The sequence below is a fragment of the Monodelphis domestica genome, chromosome 4, assembly GCF_027887165.1.
Source record: "Monodelphis domestica isolate mMonDom1 chromosome 4, mMonDom1.pri, whole genome shotgun sequence".
NCBI classification, from domain to species: domain Eukaryota; kingdom Metazoa; phylum Chordata; class Mammalia; order Didelphimorphia; family Didelphidae; genus Monodelphis; species Monodelphis domestica.
Window position 1 is genome coordinate 421,728,997 of NC_077230.1, and position 15,411 is coordinate 421,744,407.

Here is a 15,411-nt window from a genome sequence, read left to right on the forward strand (position 1 = left end):
CAGTTCTGACCATTAGCTAAAGGTCTTGGCGGGAGGACACATGCCCCCTAGGAGAGGGCACACAGTTAACTATGATTGGCTCAGGCAGCTGGGGGGTCCCTTAGGGGAGTCTCTGGCCAGAAAGAGTCAGCCTGGCATCTGACCTCAAATACTCATCAGCTGTGTGGCCCTGGATAAGTGATTTAGTCTCTGGTGCCTCATTTTCCCTATGGTAAAATGGGAATGATAATAGCATCTAGAGGGAGGGTAGGGGCAGCTCAGTGGGTAGAGGACTGGGCTTGGAAGTTAGGAAAACTCATCTTCCTGAGTTCAAATCTGGCTTTGGACACTAGCTGTGTGACCCTGGATAAGTGATTTAGTCTCTGTTTGCCTCATTTTCCCCACCATAAAATGGGAATAGTAATAGTGTCTAGGGTGGGTAGAGGGCTGGGCTTGGAAGTAAGGAAAACTCATCTTTCTGAGTTCAAATCTGACTTTGGACACTAGCTGTGTGACCCTGGACAAGTCACTTCACCTCTTTGCCTCAGTTTCTTCATCTGGAGAAGGAAATGGGCGACTGATCCAGTATCTTTGCCAAGAACATCCCAAATGGAACTAGAGTCAGAGGGAGTCACACTCGCTCCTGCTTCTTTCCTCTCTCATTCTAAGGACCCGCCTGGAGCTCTTGGGATAGATTTTTTTTAACCCCTTCCCTTCCGTCTCAGAATCAATGCTGGGTATTGGCTCCAAGGCAGAAGAGGGGGTCAGGGCTAGGCAATGGGGGTCAAGTGACTTGCCCAGGGTCACCCAGCTGGGAAGTGTCAATCGATGGACAGATTTTAAGGATCCCTGATCTCGAAGGGGGACGGTTACCTCTTTATTTCCATATAAGTGGCTTCCTTTGCAATCCTCTACCTTGTTCCATACTTTAAAGCGTCCCTCGGAGAAAGGATGTCCGTAGGTTCCCCAGACGGTCCAGCCAAAGAGGTTACAGACAGACTCAGCACAAGGAAAGGAATGGCCCAGGGCTTAGCTGTGGCGGGGCAGAGCCAGCCAGGCGGCGTGGGGAACCAGAGAAAGTCCTTGAGCTGGAGAGGGACGGGACCGGGGGGAGGGGGAGGGGGCCTTGGCAGGGGCAGGGGAGGTCCATGGGACTCAGAGGCTGGCGCTGGCGACAATCCCACCCACGGCCGCGAGATGTCGCCAAAACCCAGGGTCTTTCATCCAGGGTGGCGAAGACGACGGGCGGCCGTGTCTACACGGGCACCGAGCTGGATCGTTCATGGGAGCGGTCTGCAGGGCTGTCACCGATTTTCGGCGGTGGGGGTGTGGGTGTCCTTTTTAAGCATCTGGCTGTACTGCTACCTCCTCTTCATCCCCGAGTTAAAATGCGTGTTCCCGTCCTTCACCCACTGTATGACCTTGGGCAAGTCCTTTCTCTCTGCGCCTCAGTTTGCCCTCTGTAAAATGGGGTGCGATATACTAACTGCGCTCTCAGGGCCTTTCTGGTTCTAACATTCCAGAGTCTCCTCGGGGGCTTTCCCGACGCTGGCTAGAGGGAGGAAGAAGAAAATCTAGGGGGGGGAGGGGTTGGTTCCGTGGCCGCGGGAATGGGGGTGGGTTGGGGAGGGAGGAGCCGTTCTCCTCTCCCCTCTCCACCTCCTCCAGTCCCCGCGCCGCAGCCGCAGCCGCAGGCTACAGTTACACCTCGCGATCCAATGCTAGGAGCGTTTCGGTGGGGAATCTCTCCCAGAATCCTCAGCGCAATGCAAATGAAGGCATCTTTCTGGTAATGACTGTTATTGCTACCAGCCCAATAAGTAGAGGAAACTATTAATAGAGAAACAAGATTTTGGAGAGATCTTATGTTTCTTTAGGTCTTCGGGGCAAAACAGTTAATTTCACGGGCAAAAATTTACACGCCCTATTCGAAAGGGATATACCTATCAGAGCTTTATATAGCTTGGAATTGGAGCGTTTCTTCTGCCCGGATGACCCTCAGTGGTCTGGGGTGCAGGCTTCAAACCTGTAGCTGTCTAGCGACAGAGTGGTTCAATTCCACCTTTCGGGCGTGCCACGGCACGAAACTTTACTTTTCCTCCATCTCTTATCAAGAGACACAGTCTTGATGGAGCCCACAATTACCTGCCTTCCCCCGAGCCTCAGTTTCTCTATTTGTCAAATGATGGAGTCAAAATGTCATGGTCTTCCACAAGAGCACCACTCGATGTGAATTGAACCAACCATTCCGGAGGGCAACTTGGAATTGTGCACAAAGTCCTTTAAAAGACTGCGGGGGGGGGGGGGGGGGGGGGGGCGCCGCAGCTGTGTGGCTCACTGGATGGAGAGCCAGGCCTAGAGAGAAGAGGTCCTGGGTTCGGATCTGACCTCAGACACTTCCCAGCTGTGTGACCCTGGACAAGTCACTTAACCCCCATTGCCTAGCCCTTACTGCTCTTCTGCCTTGGATCCAATACACAGTTTGGGGTTTGTACCCAAAAATGGGGCTGGACCTGTTTGTATAAATATATTCATAGCTGCCCTCTTTGTGGTAGCAAAAAAATGGACAAAGAGGGGATGCCTCTTGATTGAGGAATGGCTGAGCACATTGGGGTTTGTGATGGTGATGGAACACTATTGTGCTCTAAGGAATGATGAGCTGGATGACTTCAGAGAGATCTGGGAAGACCTACATGAACTGATGCAGAGCGAAATAAACAGAACCAGAACATGGTACACAGAAACTGAAACATTGTGGGACAACCAACTGCCATAGACTGAGTGTTATTGGCAATGCAGTGATCCCAGATATTTCTGAGGGACTCAGAACAAAGAACACTCTCCACCTCCACAGAAAGAACCGTGGGAGCGGAAACACTGGATTTATCACTTGGTTATTTGGGTATAGGATTTGGGGTTTGGGTTGTTGGTTTTTTTTAACCCCCAATACTGTGTTTTTGGTTCCAAGGAAGAAGAGCAGTAAGGGCTAGGCAATGGGGGTGAAGTGACTTGCCCAGGATCACACAGCTGGGAAGTGTCTAAGGCCAGATTTGAACCTAGGACTTATCTCTAGGCCTGGCTCTCAATCCACTGAGCTGCCCAGCTGCCCCGAAGAATGATAGGGGTTAGGCAATGGGGGTGAAATGATTTGCCCAGGGTCACCCAGCTGGGAAGTGTCTGAGGCCAGATCTGAATCCAGGACTTTCCCATCTCTAGGCCTGGCTCTCCATCCACTGAGCCCCGCAGCTGCCTCCAGGGGTTTGGGTTTTACAAGATGACTCTCTTACAAAAATGAGTAACATGGAAATAGGCTCTGAGTGATAACCCAGATAACCCAGTGGAATTGTTTGACAACTCCAGGAGGGGGGAGGGAAGAGGAGGAGAAACAACACAAATCATATAACTTGGGTGTACATTTATTATTGGAATAAAAGAAAGCAAAATTTAAAAAGAGCCCCTCTAGCCTCCAAATCACAGAATAATGCAAACCCAGGCCTTTCCACAGTCCCGCTCTGTGAAGACCACTGCAGGAGATTTCAATTTAAAGGGCTCTGTAGGAGAGACCAGAATAGATCCGGAACATCTGGAACAGTCAGAAAACCCCAGTTTGGATCCGGACTCTGCAAGAGGCTTCTGGCGCCCAGCCTTAAAGTTTACGTCTTATTTTGCATGATTTTACAGTTTCTAGTTCCTTCAGCTGTCACAACAAGCTTGTGAGGACCCTTCTCCTTCTCTCCAAGTACAGATGAGGAAAATGAGGGACTTCCCACTTCTCAGAGCTATTAGTTTCCAAGCCCCTTTCTAACTGGGTGACCCTGGGCAAGTCACTTAACCCTGCATTGACCACTCTTCTGCCTTGGAACCAGTAACGCAGTGTTGATTCTCAGGTAAGGTTTTTTAGAAAAAGGGTCTGAGGTCAGATTCAAAGCAAGAGCTTTAGCTTTCTGCCTCCAAGTCTAGAGTATGAAACACCAGTCCATGAGGCTGCGATTGCAGAATTTCTGGAAGGCACACCTCGTGGAGAGGGGCAGGGGATTCCACCCTCAGTCCCTCCTGCTACCAAGTAGCATTCACCAGCAGAGACCCCCCACCCCCAGAGTGTCTAGTGATCTAGCCTTGGTAAATGGGGAGCTCAGGCTGCCTACTGTAGCCCAACCTCAGTTTCCCATGATGAACACAAAGATAAGTCAAGTTCTCTCTGCCATCCAGCTAACCCTTGATCTATTGGAAGAATTCACCAAATAGAGACCCCTTCGCTTCCTGCTTGGTCAAGATTCCTGATGGGTCTGGCCTCAGTCTTCCCTGCCAAAATGGGTCCCCACCAGGAGTTCATCAGCTTTGCTTTCTAGGACATTGCCATTGCCCCATTCCCCTGCCTTGGTCAGATTTCGGTGGTTAGAGCCCTGCCACAGAGTCCTGAGGATCGCGGGGAGGTCTCCCTAGCAGAAACCCACTGGAAAGTTCCCGGTTCTCCCAGGATGTCACTCCAAGTCAGGGACAAAGAGGACCACATCCAAAGAGTGTTTTTGTAAAGCCTTTTTATTGGGTGGGTTGAAACACTTGAGGCAGATTCCGGGGATTGGAGGGAGACGGACCACTTAGCCCAACACCAACCAGCCCAGCCCAGCCCCTTCCTGGGGTCAGGTACAAAATACAAAAAAGTCACAAATACAGCATTGGGCATGGGGCTGAGGGGGAAGGGGCTGGCAGGGAGAAAACCAATAAACTGTGGTTGGCAGGAGTTCCTCCCAATCAACACACACACACACAGGCCCTGAAGGAGGGACAAATTAGTCATTGAGTTTGGTCACAGGAAAAACTAATCCTTTTCAAAGACAAACACAGAAAGAAAAAAAGACAGACAGAAAATGGAGGGAAGAGTCAGATTGTGAAAGCGAGGGATAGCCAGACAGACAGCGTGAAGGTCCTTAGAGACAAAGAGAGGGGCAGAATGGTAGCAAGGTCACTGGGAGGGAGGGAGGGGAGCAGAGACAGAGTAAAGGGAGAGAGGAGGGGAGAGAGAGACAGAGAGGGATGGAGGGAGAGAAAGAGGGAGAGAGACAGAGAGGGAAGGAGGGAGAGAAAGAGGGAGAGAGACAGAGAGAGAGGGAAGGAGGGAGAGAAAGAGGGAGAGAGACAGAGAGAGAGGGATGGAGGGAGAGAAAGAGGGAGAGAGACAGAGAGAGAGGGATGGAGGGAGAGAGACAGAGGGAGAGAGACAGAGAGAGAGAGGGATGGAGGGAGAGAGACAGAGGGAGAGAGACACAGAGAGAGAGGGATGGAGGGAGAGAAACAGAGGGAGAGAGAGAGAGGGATAGAGGGAGAGAGACAGAGAGGGAAGGAGGGAGAGAAAGAGGGAGAGAAACAGAGAGAGAGGGAAGGAGGGAGAGAAAGAGGGAGAGAGACAGAGAGAGAGGGATGGAGGGAGAGAGAAAGAGGGAGAGAGACAGAGAGGGAAGGAGGGAGAGAAAGAGGGAGAGAGACAGAGAGAGAGGGATAGAGGGAGAGAAACAGAGGGAGAGAGACAGAGAGAGGGATGGAGGGAGAGAGAAACAGAGGGAGAGAGGGATGGAGGGAGAGAAACAGAGGGAGAGAGGGAGAGACAGAGACAGAGTACCCTGATTGTCAAACTTCCATTTCAGTCACACAACGTGAGGGCCTGGAGGGGGCAGGATTCTAGCCTGACACACACATACATGTACGCGCACACACATACGCACACACACCATATATATAATATAATATAATATATATATTTATACAGAATAGATATAGTGCCTTTTGGAAACCAGGAAAGGGTGAAATTGCTGAGGCCAGGGATTTGGAGTTGGGGTGGTTAGTGAGGATACAGGTCTGGTGTGGAATGTTGTCCATGCAGTAAGAAGGGGCTAGAGCAAGAAGGACGGCCCAGACCCCTCTATTTTTTAAATGGGAATTTCTCTTCTTTTGAACATTTCTTAGGACTTGAGGCAAAAGGGGAGAGGGAGGCATGGGGAGGGGGCAGCCTGATTGGACTCTAGGCCCTTTCCTAAGGCCTGGAGGATTTAGCCTGGGGAGGGAGCTAAGGGGAGTAATAGCTTAGGCTCTCCAAGATGTGTCTCATTGTCCTATTGACCCATCATAGGTACTGGGTTCAAATCCCTAACACTTCTGAGATTCTGGCCATTTAATCACTTAAAGCCTCAGAGCTGAATTTTCCTCAACTGTAAATGAGGAAATCCGCCAATAAAACAGAAGGGGCGAAGGCAGGGGGTGTTTGGGGGCAAGAGAAGGGACATGGCCAGGGAGAGCCCGAGGCTGGGTATCCATCCTTTTCATCAGCCCAGTGACAAATAAGTTAAGATACCAGTTCCTCAAATAAAAATTTAAAAAGGAGGAGGAGGAGGAGGAGAGGTCCGGGGGTGCATCAGGGGGCAGGTAGATCTGAATGGGGCTAAACTCTAGGGCTGGCACTGGACCATCCAGCTCCCAACAGCAATGGCTGCTTCGGGATCACTGTCCTCCAGCAACCCCTTCTCCCCAAAGGACCACCAATTTTCAGCGAAGGATGAGAAGGGGAAGGGCCAGTTCACCAGTTCGGTTGCCCCCAAAGGCCAGAAGCCTCAGCTCTGAACTTCTCCCCAAGAGAGCTGGCCCACTCTTCCTAGAGGAGGAAGTTGGCGTCCTAGGCTGGGGTTATGGGGAGTGGAGGAGGACGGTAAACAGGGCTGGGATGCCCTCAGAAGGGGCAGGGCGGGGGCCGAGCCCCCAACCCGAAGGAGCTCGCCTCACTGGTCGAGTGAAAAGGAGAAAGAAATACTGTGACAGCATGAAGCGATGGGGGACCAACAGAGGAGGCTTCCAGGCCTCTGGGGCAAAGGGGAACATCCCCCTCATTTCTCCGCCCCCCCAAGGGAGATGGGGGGACTGGCCTGGACTTCCCTGGTCCCTGCCCTTCCCCGAGACCTCGTTTCACAGTATAAATCCCTCAGAGCTAGGGGCAAGGGTGAAAAGTGAGTCACCCTCCTTTACCAACCACACGAAAGAAGGAAAGCCCAGAGAAAAACACGGAGGGCTCGAGGCGGGCAGGGGCGAGGGGAGGGGAAGCAGGTGGGGGGGGGGCTGGGAATAATACTGTTTAAGGAAGATGAGGCGGGCTCCTCATCCCCCAACTGTGGCGGACAGGACGAAGGCGCTTCGTCTTTGGAAAGTGGCTAAATAAGTTAATACTCTTCTAGGGAGGGTGGCTGGGAAAGAGCGATGGTGGGCGCCTTGGGGAAGGGCCTGAGCTTCCATCACAAACAAGCCTTTGAACCTTTCTCCCAGACCCTCCCCAGCGAAGCCCCCAGCCCCAGATGGCTCGCAGGCCAAGCACGGCACCCACGACTCTCTCCATACCTTTTCCCGCGCCCTCCTCCCCCAGGAGCGAGGCCCCCACAAAGTCTTCGCCTTTCTCAGTGGCGACAGTCAGAGTGGAGGGTCCGATAGGCAGCTCCAAGGGTCGAAGGTGGGGGGGCTCAAGGAAGGGCCAGGCGTCAGACTGAGGGGCAGGAGGGGCGAAGGGAAGCCTCGAGTCCAGGTGGATCCAGTCGGTGGTGGTGGTGGTGGTGGCCGGCCGCCCAGAGCGAAGCCTCAGGTCCAGAGGAATCCGGTGGTTGATGGCCAAAGGTTGGAGAGAGGCTGACTGGCGTCAGTGACCCCTCGAGGATGAAAGGGATCCTCGGGTCGGCGCGGGCCAAAAGAGTGGAGGGGGGTCTAGCAACCTCCCCCCAGTTTTTTGTCTCCAGAGAGAAGCGCCCCCTCCCTCTAACAGAATTCACAGAGCAAGGAGGGAGGGCGAGTTCAGGGAGTCAGAGGACTGGTCGCTGCCGTTGCGCTGGGCACCGCCGCATGCGGAGACGTCCGGGCAGGTGAGTACAAACGAGGTGGTATACGAAGGGTTAACAGGGTAGGGGTCGCCGAAGGCTGGGACCTCACTGTGTGTAAAGAGAGAAGCCGTCAGGTCTGGGGGCCCATCCTGGCCGGGCTCCTGGCTGGTCTGGAAGGGCAGGGGCGGCGGCGGCAGGAACCACCCGATGGCATCGTCCTTAGTGGGCGTGGGCCCAGGCAAAGCTCTCACCTCTGCCAGGGGGCCCCCCGGCCCGGGCCCCTCATCAAAAGGGATCTTGCAGCCCGGCTTATGGGCTGCCAGCACAAACTGCAGCCGCTCCTTCTCCTTCTGGAGTTCGGCGATTTCTGACTCCAGCTCGGCCTTCTCCTCTTCCAGCTGGTCCGTCTCCTGGTACCCCAGGGCAGCAGGCAGTGTGGCAGGGAAGGAGAGAGACAGAGAGAAGCCAGGTCAGCGGCAGCGCCAGATTCCAATCCAATTCCAGTCCCCAGACCAGAGTTCGAATGGCGCCTCCTCCTATCTACCAGGTAAAATGACCAGCAGCCCCAAAGTTTCCTCCTTGGCAAAATGCTGAAGCTACTCTCCAGGGGGAAGTTGGAAGCTGGGCCAACCCTTGCTTTGTACCTCAGTTTCCTCATCTGTTAAATTGAGGAAGGGCTACTGGATGATCTCTAAGTTTCCTTCCAGGTCTGACATTCTATGGACCCCGCTTGTCCAAAATAAACCGTCAATAATGATCAGTTGTAGAAATAACTTCCCAACTGGCTGGTTTCCTTCTCCAGAAACTCCATGAGGTTCATCTATAAAATGGCGGGCGTCAGACCAAAGGATCTCCAGCTTCCTTTCGAACTCTGACTAGCCAGCTAATCTTCAATTGGATACTTTGAAAGAGCTGAGTGTCGATTCTCTCTTTTTATGATACATAATATGTAGAACTAGAAACTGGAGACTATGTATCTAAATTAGAAGCAAGCTGGCCATCATTTCCTCCAATCCCCTTGTTTTCCAGTTACAGAAACTGAGGAGACTTCCAGAGGTTCATTAAAAGTCAGAAATGGCGTTTCAGTCTCTCACCTTAATTAGGAGGTGAAATTTGAACTCAGGTCCCCAACTCCAGCTGCGTAACTAACACTTCTCTTCCCACTATACTGTTATATCTCTCTATCTAGCTTCATTAGGATCCCAGGACTTATATACATCTTGGGACATCTCCCCGGCTTTGACAGCTGAAGAAAACTGCAGAAGCAGATAGATGGGAAAAGACTTGTCCAGAGTCATACGTAGTTGACTATACTGGAGACGGGGCTCAAATCCAGCTTCCTGCACTGTTGCAAAACTAAGGACCCCCCCTATAGATGAAGCTCAATATATTCTCTGTCCCCCACTGGATTCTGCCCTCCCCATCCCTCCCTTTCCCTTAGAAGAAATTTCAGCCCCATCCTCAAGAGGAGGTTGTCTCCTCTTAGATCGATCTTGCATGGAAAATTGAGGAAGACATCAAGGTCTGTCTGAAGTCTAAATTATGGCCCAAATTGTCCCCCAGCCAAGTTGTCCTGCGTGCTGTCTGCTGCCCCACGCCTCTGCCTGGGGAAGAACACCCTTGGGTCTCCCTCACTACTGCAGAAGGCAAGTGGGTACCAGGAGGAAACGTTGCATCTTGCTGTGAGGTGATTAAGGGGGAATGGAGTTTGGGGGTGAAATCTGGGGGACAAGATGAAATTGGGCAGGGGACACACAGCTAGAAAGCGCTCCTCTCTCCAGAGGATCTCAAGAAGAATCTTCTCTTGAGCAGAAAGATTCTTGTGTGGCACAACTTGGACAAAGGAAAGGATGCTGAAGTAAACACTGGGGGGCCTGGAGTGGCAGGAAGGGGAAGAATCCTCTGGGCCATTCAGACCTGGGGAGACCTCAGAAACCATCTCTCCATAGTCTAATGTCCCTTAGAGGAACCATTTCAGAGAGGGAGCGAGCTCCCCCCAGTTCCCTAGTGAGTATCTCTGATGGTCTTGTTGGGAAGTCTTCTAGCACCCCACTTCCTCTGACAACTCAGCTTTCCTGACTAAGGCTGCATTCTGGGCTTTGGCCCTCTGTGGACCTCACCAGATGGACATCCGGTCTTGGACCTTCTCTATTCCTGGGGGAGCTTGCTTTTTGGCGGGGTGGGGGGGAGGCAGCCATCCCAAGCTACTTAGAAATCAAGCCTCTTTCCCTGCTGGGTATGTCTCAAAGTGGGCAATCTGAGCAGATTCGCCATGAGAAAGAGGATGGGAGGGTCCCTGAGAAACACTGATGGCCCCTGCCGGCTGCCTTGGGGTGGGGGTAGAAAATGGGGTAAATAAGGGAGCCTGAAGGCTCCATTCAACAAGCACCCAACCAACCCTCTGGGGCTGGCACAAGAGAAACTCTCACCGCCTGTAGACGGTCTGTCAGCTCCCGCCTTCGATTCCGACATTTGGCTGCAGCCAGTTTGTTGCGTTCCCGTCGGACCCTCCTCTTCTCCTCTTCTTCAGGGGTGAGCTGGACAGGGAGGACAAGATTGGAGAAAGTGAGGCTTCTTTCTGGCCCTCCAACCCATTCCTCAGGGGCTCTGTCCTTCCCTTGAGGGCTCCATGCCGCCCATATTTAGGTAGCCTGAGTATCATAAACAAACCTTGCTGGAGAGACTGAGGATAAGGTCCAGGGGGGCAAAGGAAGACCCCCAAGTTAGTAGAGGACAGTGAGGCTTCCCCTCCCCCAATCTGGACACTGCCCCCAAAGCCACTGTTCTAACAGGGCCGATGTGGCGAAGGCTCACCCACCATGGGGTGGCGCCTCTCCAGTGGCCTTGCCACCTTCTCTGAGGGTGCCCAGCTACCCTACCTAGCCTCTCTCTTGCTCATAGCCCTTTGCAGACTCACCGTTTCTTCTCTGGGCCGTCGAGGCCTGGCCCGTGCAGGGCGTGAGGGCGGAGGACCGGCTGAAGCTGCCCCAGAGGGTCCAGCGCCGCTGCCATAGCCGCTGATCCCAGGGGAAGAGTAGCTGGTGCCAGGCAGGTCATAGGGGTCGACGGTGGGCAGCTGGGGGCCCAGGGGTGGCTGCTGGCCCTGGGACTGGGCCATGGAAGAGATGAGGGTGGGCTGGACCAGCCACTGGAGGTCTTGGCTCGTGGTGATGGCAGTGACGGTGGGCACGAAGGAGCCAGGCATGTCACCAAGGCCAGCACACTCCTGCTGAGACAGAGATGGGCAGAGCCCCGGGCATGCAGACCGAACACACGCACACACACATATACACCTCCCCCCACACCCTCGTGGTGAGCCACTGGGCGAGTGTGTCACAGGCAGCCAAGCCACCACCACCTACCCCCTTCCACTACACCGTGACGCAGTGGTTAATGAGAGCCGTTCACATCCCTGGCTTTTCCTCCTCCTCTGGAGGTTGCACTGAATACAGCTTAAGCCTGTGGTGATTCACACCCGGGTTGGTGACTCCTGTGTGTGGATGTGTGTGTGAGTGGATGAGTGTGTGTGTGTGTGTGTGTTTGTGTAGGACAGAGACCGGAGACTGAGGGACTCAGGACCTGCACACACTCATACACACATTCCCCACCCCCAACCCCACCCCTGATGCTAGGAGAAGGAAGAAAAGTGATGGCAGGGAGGAGGAGAAGCTCAAGGCGATGGGGTCTGACTCCATCGTGCCTGGGGAGCTCCTGCTGCTAAGTGTGCCTCAGTTTCCTTCTCTGTGTGCTTTGGTTTCCTTCTCTAGTGACCCACTGCTCTGAGTCTACAGAATTGAACTGAGTGCTGGGAGAGGCTCGGGAGGTGGACTATCTAGCTTGAAACCTCTGATGCTGCAAGCTGAGGAAACTGAGGATGACCCCCCAGGTAACGGTTTGCAAAGCTAGGATTCTAATCCAGTGGCCTCCCCGAGGTCCAAGATCTCTGGAGGTAAAAGCTGGGCGTCAGAGAGCAAGGTAAAACAGCCCTGGGCAGAGGAGGCCGCCCGGGGCCCCTGCTCTGTTCAGTGACCGGATCTTGCTTTCTCCCCCTCTGGGCCTTAAGGGTCCTGGTCCATCTCCCTTCCCAGGGTGCAGTGCCTGGGACCAACAGATGAATTTCTCTAAAAGTGCCCTCTGTCCAGTTTTCACCCCACCGCTAGAAACCCAAGTGGCCCTTGGAGAAGCGCTAGGATTCCAGGCTGGGCATGGCCCCGTCCTCTCCTGGGGACTGCCGGCTGAGCTGCTGGGCTTGGGAGGGGGAACCGGGAGTGGGCAGCAGGACAGGAGCTGGGAAGTCTCTGAGCTCCTGCTGAAGAGCCTGGAGGGCAGCTCTAGGATAATAGGAAGGGAGAGCCAGGCAGCAGACCGCCGCCGCCCCCTGGGCCTGAGCATGGCGCTCTGTCTGCGTGTGTGGTCTCGGGCGCGTGCGAAGGTGCCAGGACGGCGGGCCCGGATCCCCCCTTTACGCCCTAGTCCCCTCTTCTGAGTGTTTCTCCACCTCTCCCCCAGGCTCTGAGCCTCCCCAAACAGAGATTCTTTCTGCCTTCTCACCGCCCCCCACGGGGCCCGCCCTCCCTCCTGCGCAGCCGCCAATGGCAGCACGGCTTTGAACGTGGAGGTGGGGCGGGGCCACTTCCAGCCGGAACGAACACACGCAGCCCCAAACTTCCAACTGGCGCTCGGGAGTTCAAGTCCCGGCCCCGGCAGGGACTTGAATTTGAACTTGATTGGTGGATTAAATCGGGCGTAGCGCGGGGGTCAGTCTTCCTTCCCTGAACCTGGGGGGGAGGCCGATCCATTTAATGAATTCCTCCTCCATCCCCTCCGTCTACACCCGCATTTCTGTGCTAGCTGTGCCTAGCTCAAGGTCGCCCCCAAGGACCACAGGAGGCTATGCTGCTGCTGCTGGCGGCTACTGCTGCAGGGAGACCCCCTGCCGCCCTAGATCGCGCTGCCCCCCATTCTAGATGAGACATTAACACGGGGTTGTCCCAGTCTGGCTCGCAAATCTGGAGGCCTGGCGGCCTGGCTCCCGGACCCTGTCTTCACGCTTCCCCTCTCTCTTATGTCCCCAAACTCGCTGAGGCCCCAGCTCCAGTTAAAGCTTACGGCCCGGGCTCTGGGCTGGGGGGAGAGGATGCCTGCGAGGGGGTGGGGGGGACGCAGCGAGAAAGGAGCCAACCCTTGCAGGTGATTGGCTGCCTCCGTCGGCGCCCGAGGCCAATCAGCAGCCCGGCCTCTCCCCCCCGCCCTTAGCAACGTGGCTCGGGCGTTCCAAAATAGAAGACTCCCCGGGACGTCAGGGGGAGGGAGGCGGTGGCGGCGGCAGGGAGGGGGGGGGCGGGCCGCGCGCCGTGCGTGCCCCGCGTCAGACGGAGGATTCCAGCGCGTCAGCCCTTACGCACGGGTCCCCCGTTACGCTCCAGCGCCGGAGGCGGAGGGGGTTCGAGACCCGCCTCCCCTTCGGGCGCCCGGGGCTGGGAAGTCCGCCCCAGGTGGGGGCGACCTGTACCAAGGTTTCCCTGGCCCTCCCTCCACCCCTCTCGCCCAAAATATGGTTTGCAGAAGCCCTTGAGCGATCACAGAGCCCCCCTGTAGCCAAACTGGCCCCTGCAGCACTGGTTTGCGCGGGGCGTGCGACCCCCTCTAAACTCCCAAAGCAGGTTCCGAACGAGCCCCCCAAGAGCTCCAACTCTTCTCGGTTTGTATAGAGATTGCATAGAGGTTTGCGCTTAGAGATCCGGTTAGTAGTAGTACAGCATCTTAATCCCGGTTCCCCGAAGCAAGCTTCAGCTTATAGGGCAATGCCCTACCGAGACGCCCCGCGAGCGGTCAAGTTCAACCAACTCGCCTCTTTGTCCCGGTGGGGAAACTGAGGCACCTGGTTAACCATGTCAGGGTGGAAACGAGAGAGCTGGCTGCCGTCTGGGACCCTTCGAAGATTCCCCCCGCTGGGCCCCCGGCGCCCCGCACCCCGCGCCCTGAGCTTCCTAGCTGACCGGCGGCGGAGGACTTTCTGGCCCCAGCGCCTACCTGAGAGGCAGCGGCAGTCGTGGGGCTGCCAAAGGAGTCCACAGATGACAGGTACTGGGACTCAGCCGACGGCGACGAGCTACACCGGGAGGCGGAGTCGTAGTCTCCGGGGAAGGCTTGAAACATCTCCCCGGGCACCCCAGGGGGTGGCCTGTGACCGCGCTGAGGCCGCCTGGAAGCCAAGGCTGGACCGAGGGTGGGGGGACTCGGTACGAGAGGAAAAAAACAACCCGACAAAGTGTCGGGCGGTCTGGGTGGTCCCCGAGTCCAAGGGGGGACGCGGCTGGACAAGTCCAAGTCCTGAAGTCCTATCCACCGATGCTGAAACGTGTAGAGGGGAAGGAAGCTGGCTCTCTTTGGATACCCGTTCCCCTCCCCTGCCCCGCTTGTCCGGCGCGGGGGGGGGGTTCGGGGGGGCAGATCTTCCCTTGAGGGGGAGGGGGAAAGGCCCCGTCCCCCTTTGGCTCCAAGCTCCGCGGTCCCGCTTAGTAGAATCCCGCCCGGCCCCCGGTTCCGCACCGCAGGGAGGCAAGTCAGAAGGAGCGACGGCGGCAATCAAGTCCTGGGGCCAACCCAAAAAAGAACCAAGTCTGCGGGCGCTGTCCTGGCACGGCAGGGAGAAGCCCTGGCAGCTAGAGAGATGAAGAAAATCGATGCCCGTCCCCACTCGCCTCCTGCACCGTACTGCCCGCTCCCGAAAAGCTTATGAATGAGAGGCCAGCCGGGCTCCGGGCTCCTTTATACGCGCGGGGCACGCCCCCCCCGGCTGACGTCACCGCTCGCTCACTGGGAGCCCCGGCCCTCCCCCAAGCCTAGGTCCTGGCCCCGCCGACTCCCGCCAGCTCGACCCCGGGACCCCGGGCGCCCTCAACCACAAACGGGCTCCGAAGAGCAGTATTGGCCCCTTCTGGACCTGTCCAGAAGCCCCCCGAAGTCCCCTCACCCTGCCCCCAGCTCCCGCCTTAGGCCGGGAGGGGGATCCCGGCGCCTCTCCGCGCCCCGCCTCTCGTGGAGTTCCTGTGACGCAATTAGCCATATATGGAGTTCAGCGGCTGGGCTCTGAGTGTTTGTTTGGTATCCTAGCAATGACGTCAGAGGGAATCCCTCTCGCTCGCTCTCTCGCTTGCGCCTGCGCAGAGCGGCGCGCCGGCTCTCTGGCTCCCCGGGTGCTCTGGGTGATATTTATTAATAGCAACTTTTACTATCTGCTGCCCCGGGCTTGAGGGGGAAGGCCAGGAGGGGCCAAAAGAGCAGCGTGGTGAAAGCCGGGGATGACCTGGCTCCAGAGGGAATCTTGGAGCCCCTTCCCCTTCCCGGGAACCCAGGATTCCTGGCTGCCTGCCAAGGGTCCCCCTCATCAATCTCCCGCCCCCGCCCCCAATTTCCCCTATGCCTCTCTCTACCTCAGGTGGGCTCTGCAGAAGAGCCGGCGCTTGTGACCGCCGTAGACGTGGGACCGTATGGGGAAGAAGGGCTAAACCCTGAAGCCCATAGACATGTGGATTTTAATTATGGGCGGTGATTAACCTGAGAGCTAGAAGGGACTTGGGAA

The 15,411-nt window shown here is 55.9% G+C and overlaps 1 protein-coding gene and 1 non-coding gene across 3 annotated transcripts; one reads left to right on the top strand and one right to left on the bottom strand.

Annotated features, from left to right (window-relative positions):
- The first annotated feature begins 1,964 nt into the window (after window positions 1–1,964).
- On the top strand, window positions 1,965–2,051 carry TRNASTOP-UCA (transfer RNA opal suppressor (anticodon UCA)). Its single transcript has one exon. It is a non-coding gene; the product is annotated as a tRNA-Sec (tRNA).
- A 2,449-nt stretch (window positions 2,052–4,500) lies between these two features.
- On the bottom strand, window positions 4,501–14,561 carry FOSB (FosB proto-oncogene, AP-1 transcription factor subunit). Of its 2 annotated transcripts, XM_056796343.1 has the most exons (5): window positions 13,860–14,561; window positions 10,744–11,052; window positions 10,256–10,363; window positions 8,078–8,236; window positions 7,808–7,934 (listed from the first exon to the last, which is right to left on the bottom strand). In XM_056796343.1, exons 1-5 carry the CDS (start codon window positions 13,983–13,985, stop codon window positions 7,932–7,934), a joined length of 705 nt encoding a protein of 234 aa, XP_056652321.1. In that variant the 5' UTR covers window positions 13,986–14,561; the 3' UTR covers window positions 7,808–7,931. The 2 variants fall into 2 exon arrangements, with proteins under 2 accessions (XP_001362124.1, XP_056652321.1); XM_001362087.4 differs by having other exon boundaries at window positions 4,501–8,236.
- Between the last annotated feature and the right edge of the window lie 850 nt (window positions 14,562–15,411).

Bases quoted from the DNA above. Each gene is read 5' to 3' on its own strand.
- FOSB (XM_001362087.4), bottom strand. From the start codon at position 13,985: ATGTTTCAAGCCTTCCCCGGAGACTACGACTCCGCCTCCCGGTGTAGC. The intron at 10,364-10,743 runs GTGAGTCTGCAA...CTCCCTGTCCAG, and splicing joins GACGGCCCAGAGAAGAAACG to CTCACCCCTGAAGAAGAGGA. The intron at 8,237-10,255 runs GTGAGAGTTTCT...CTGGGGTACCAG, and splicing joins TGACAGACCGTCTACAGGCG to GAGACGGACCAGCTGGAAGA.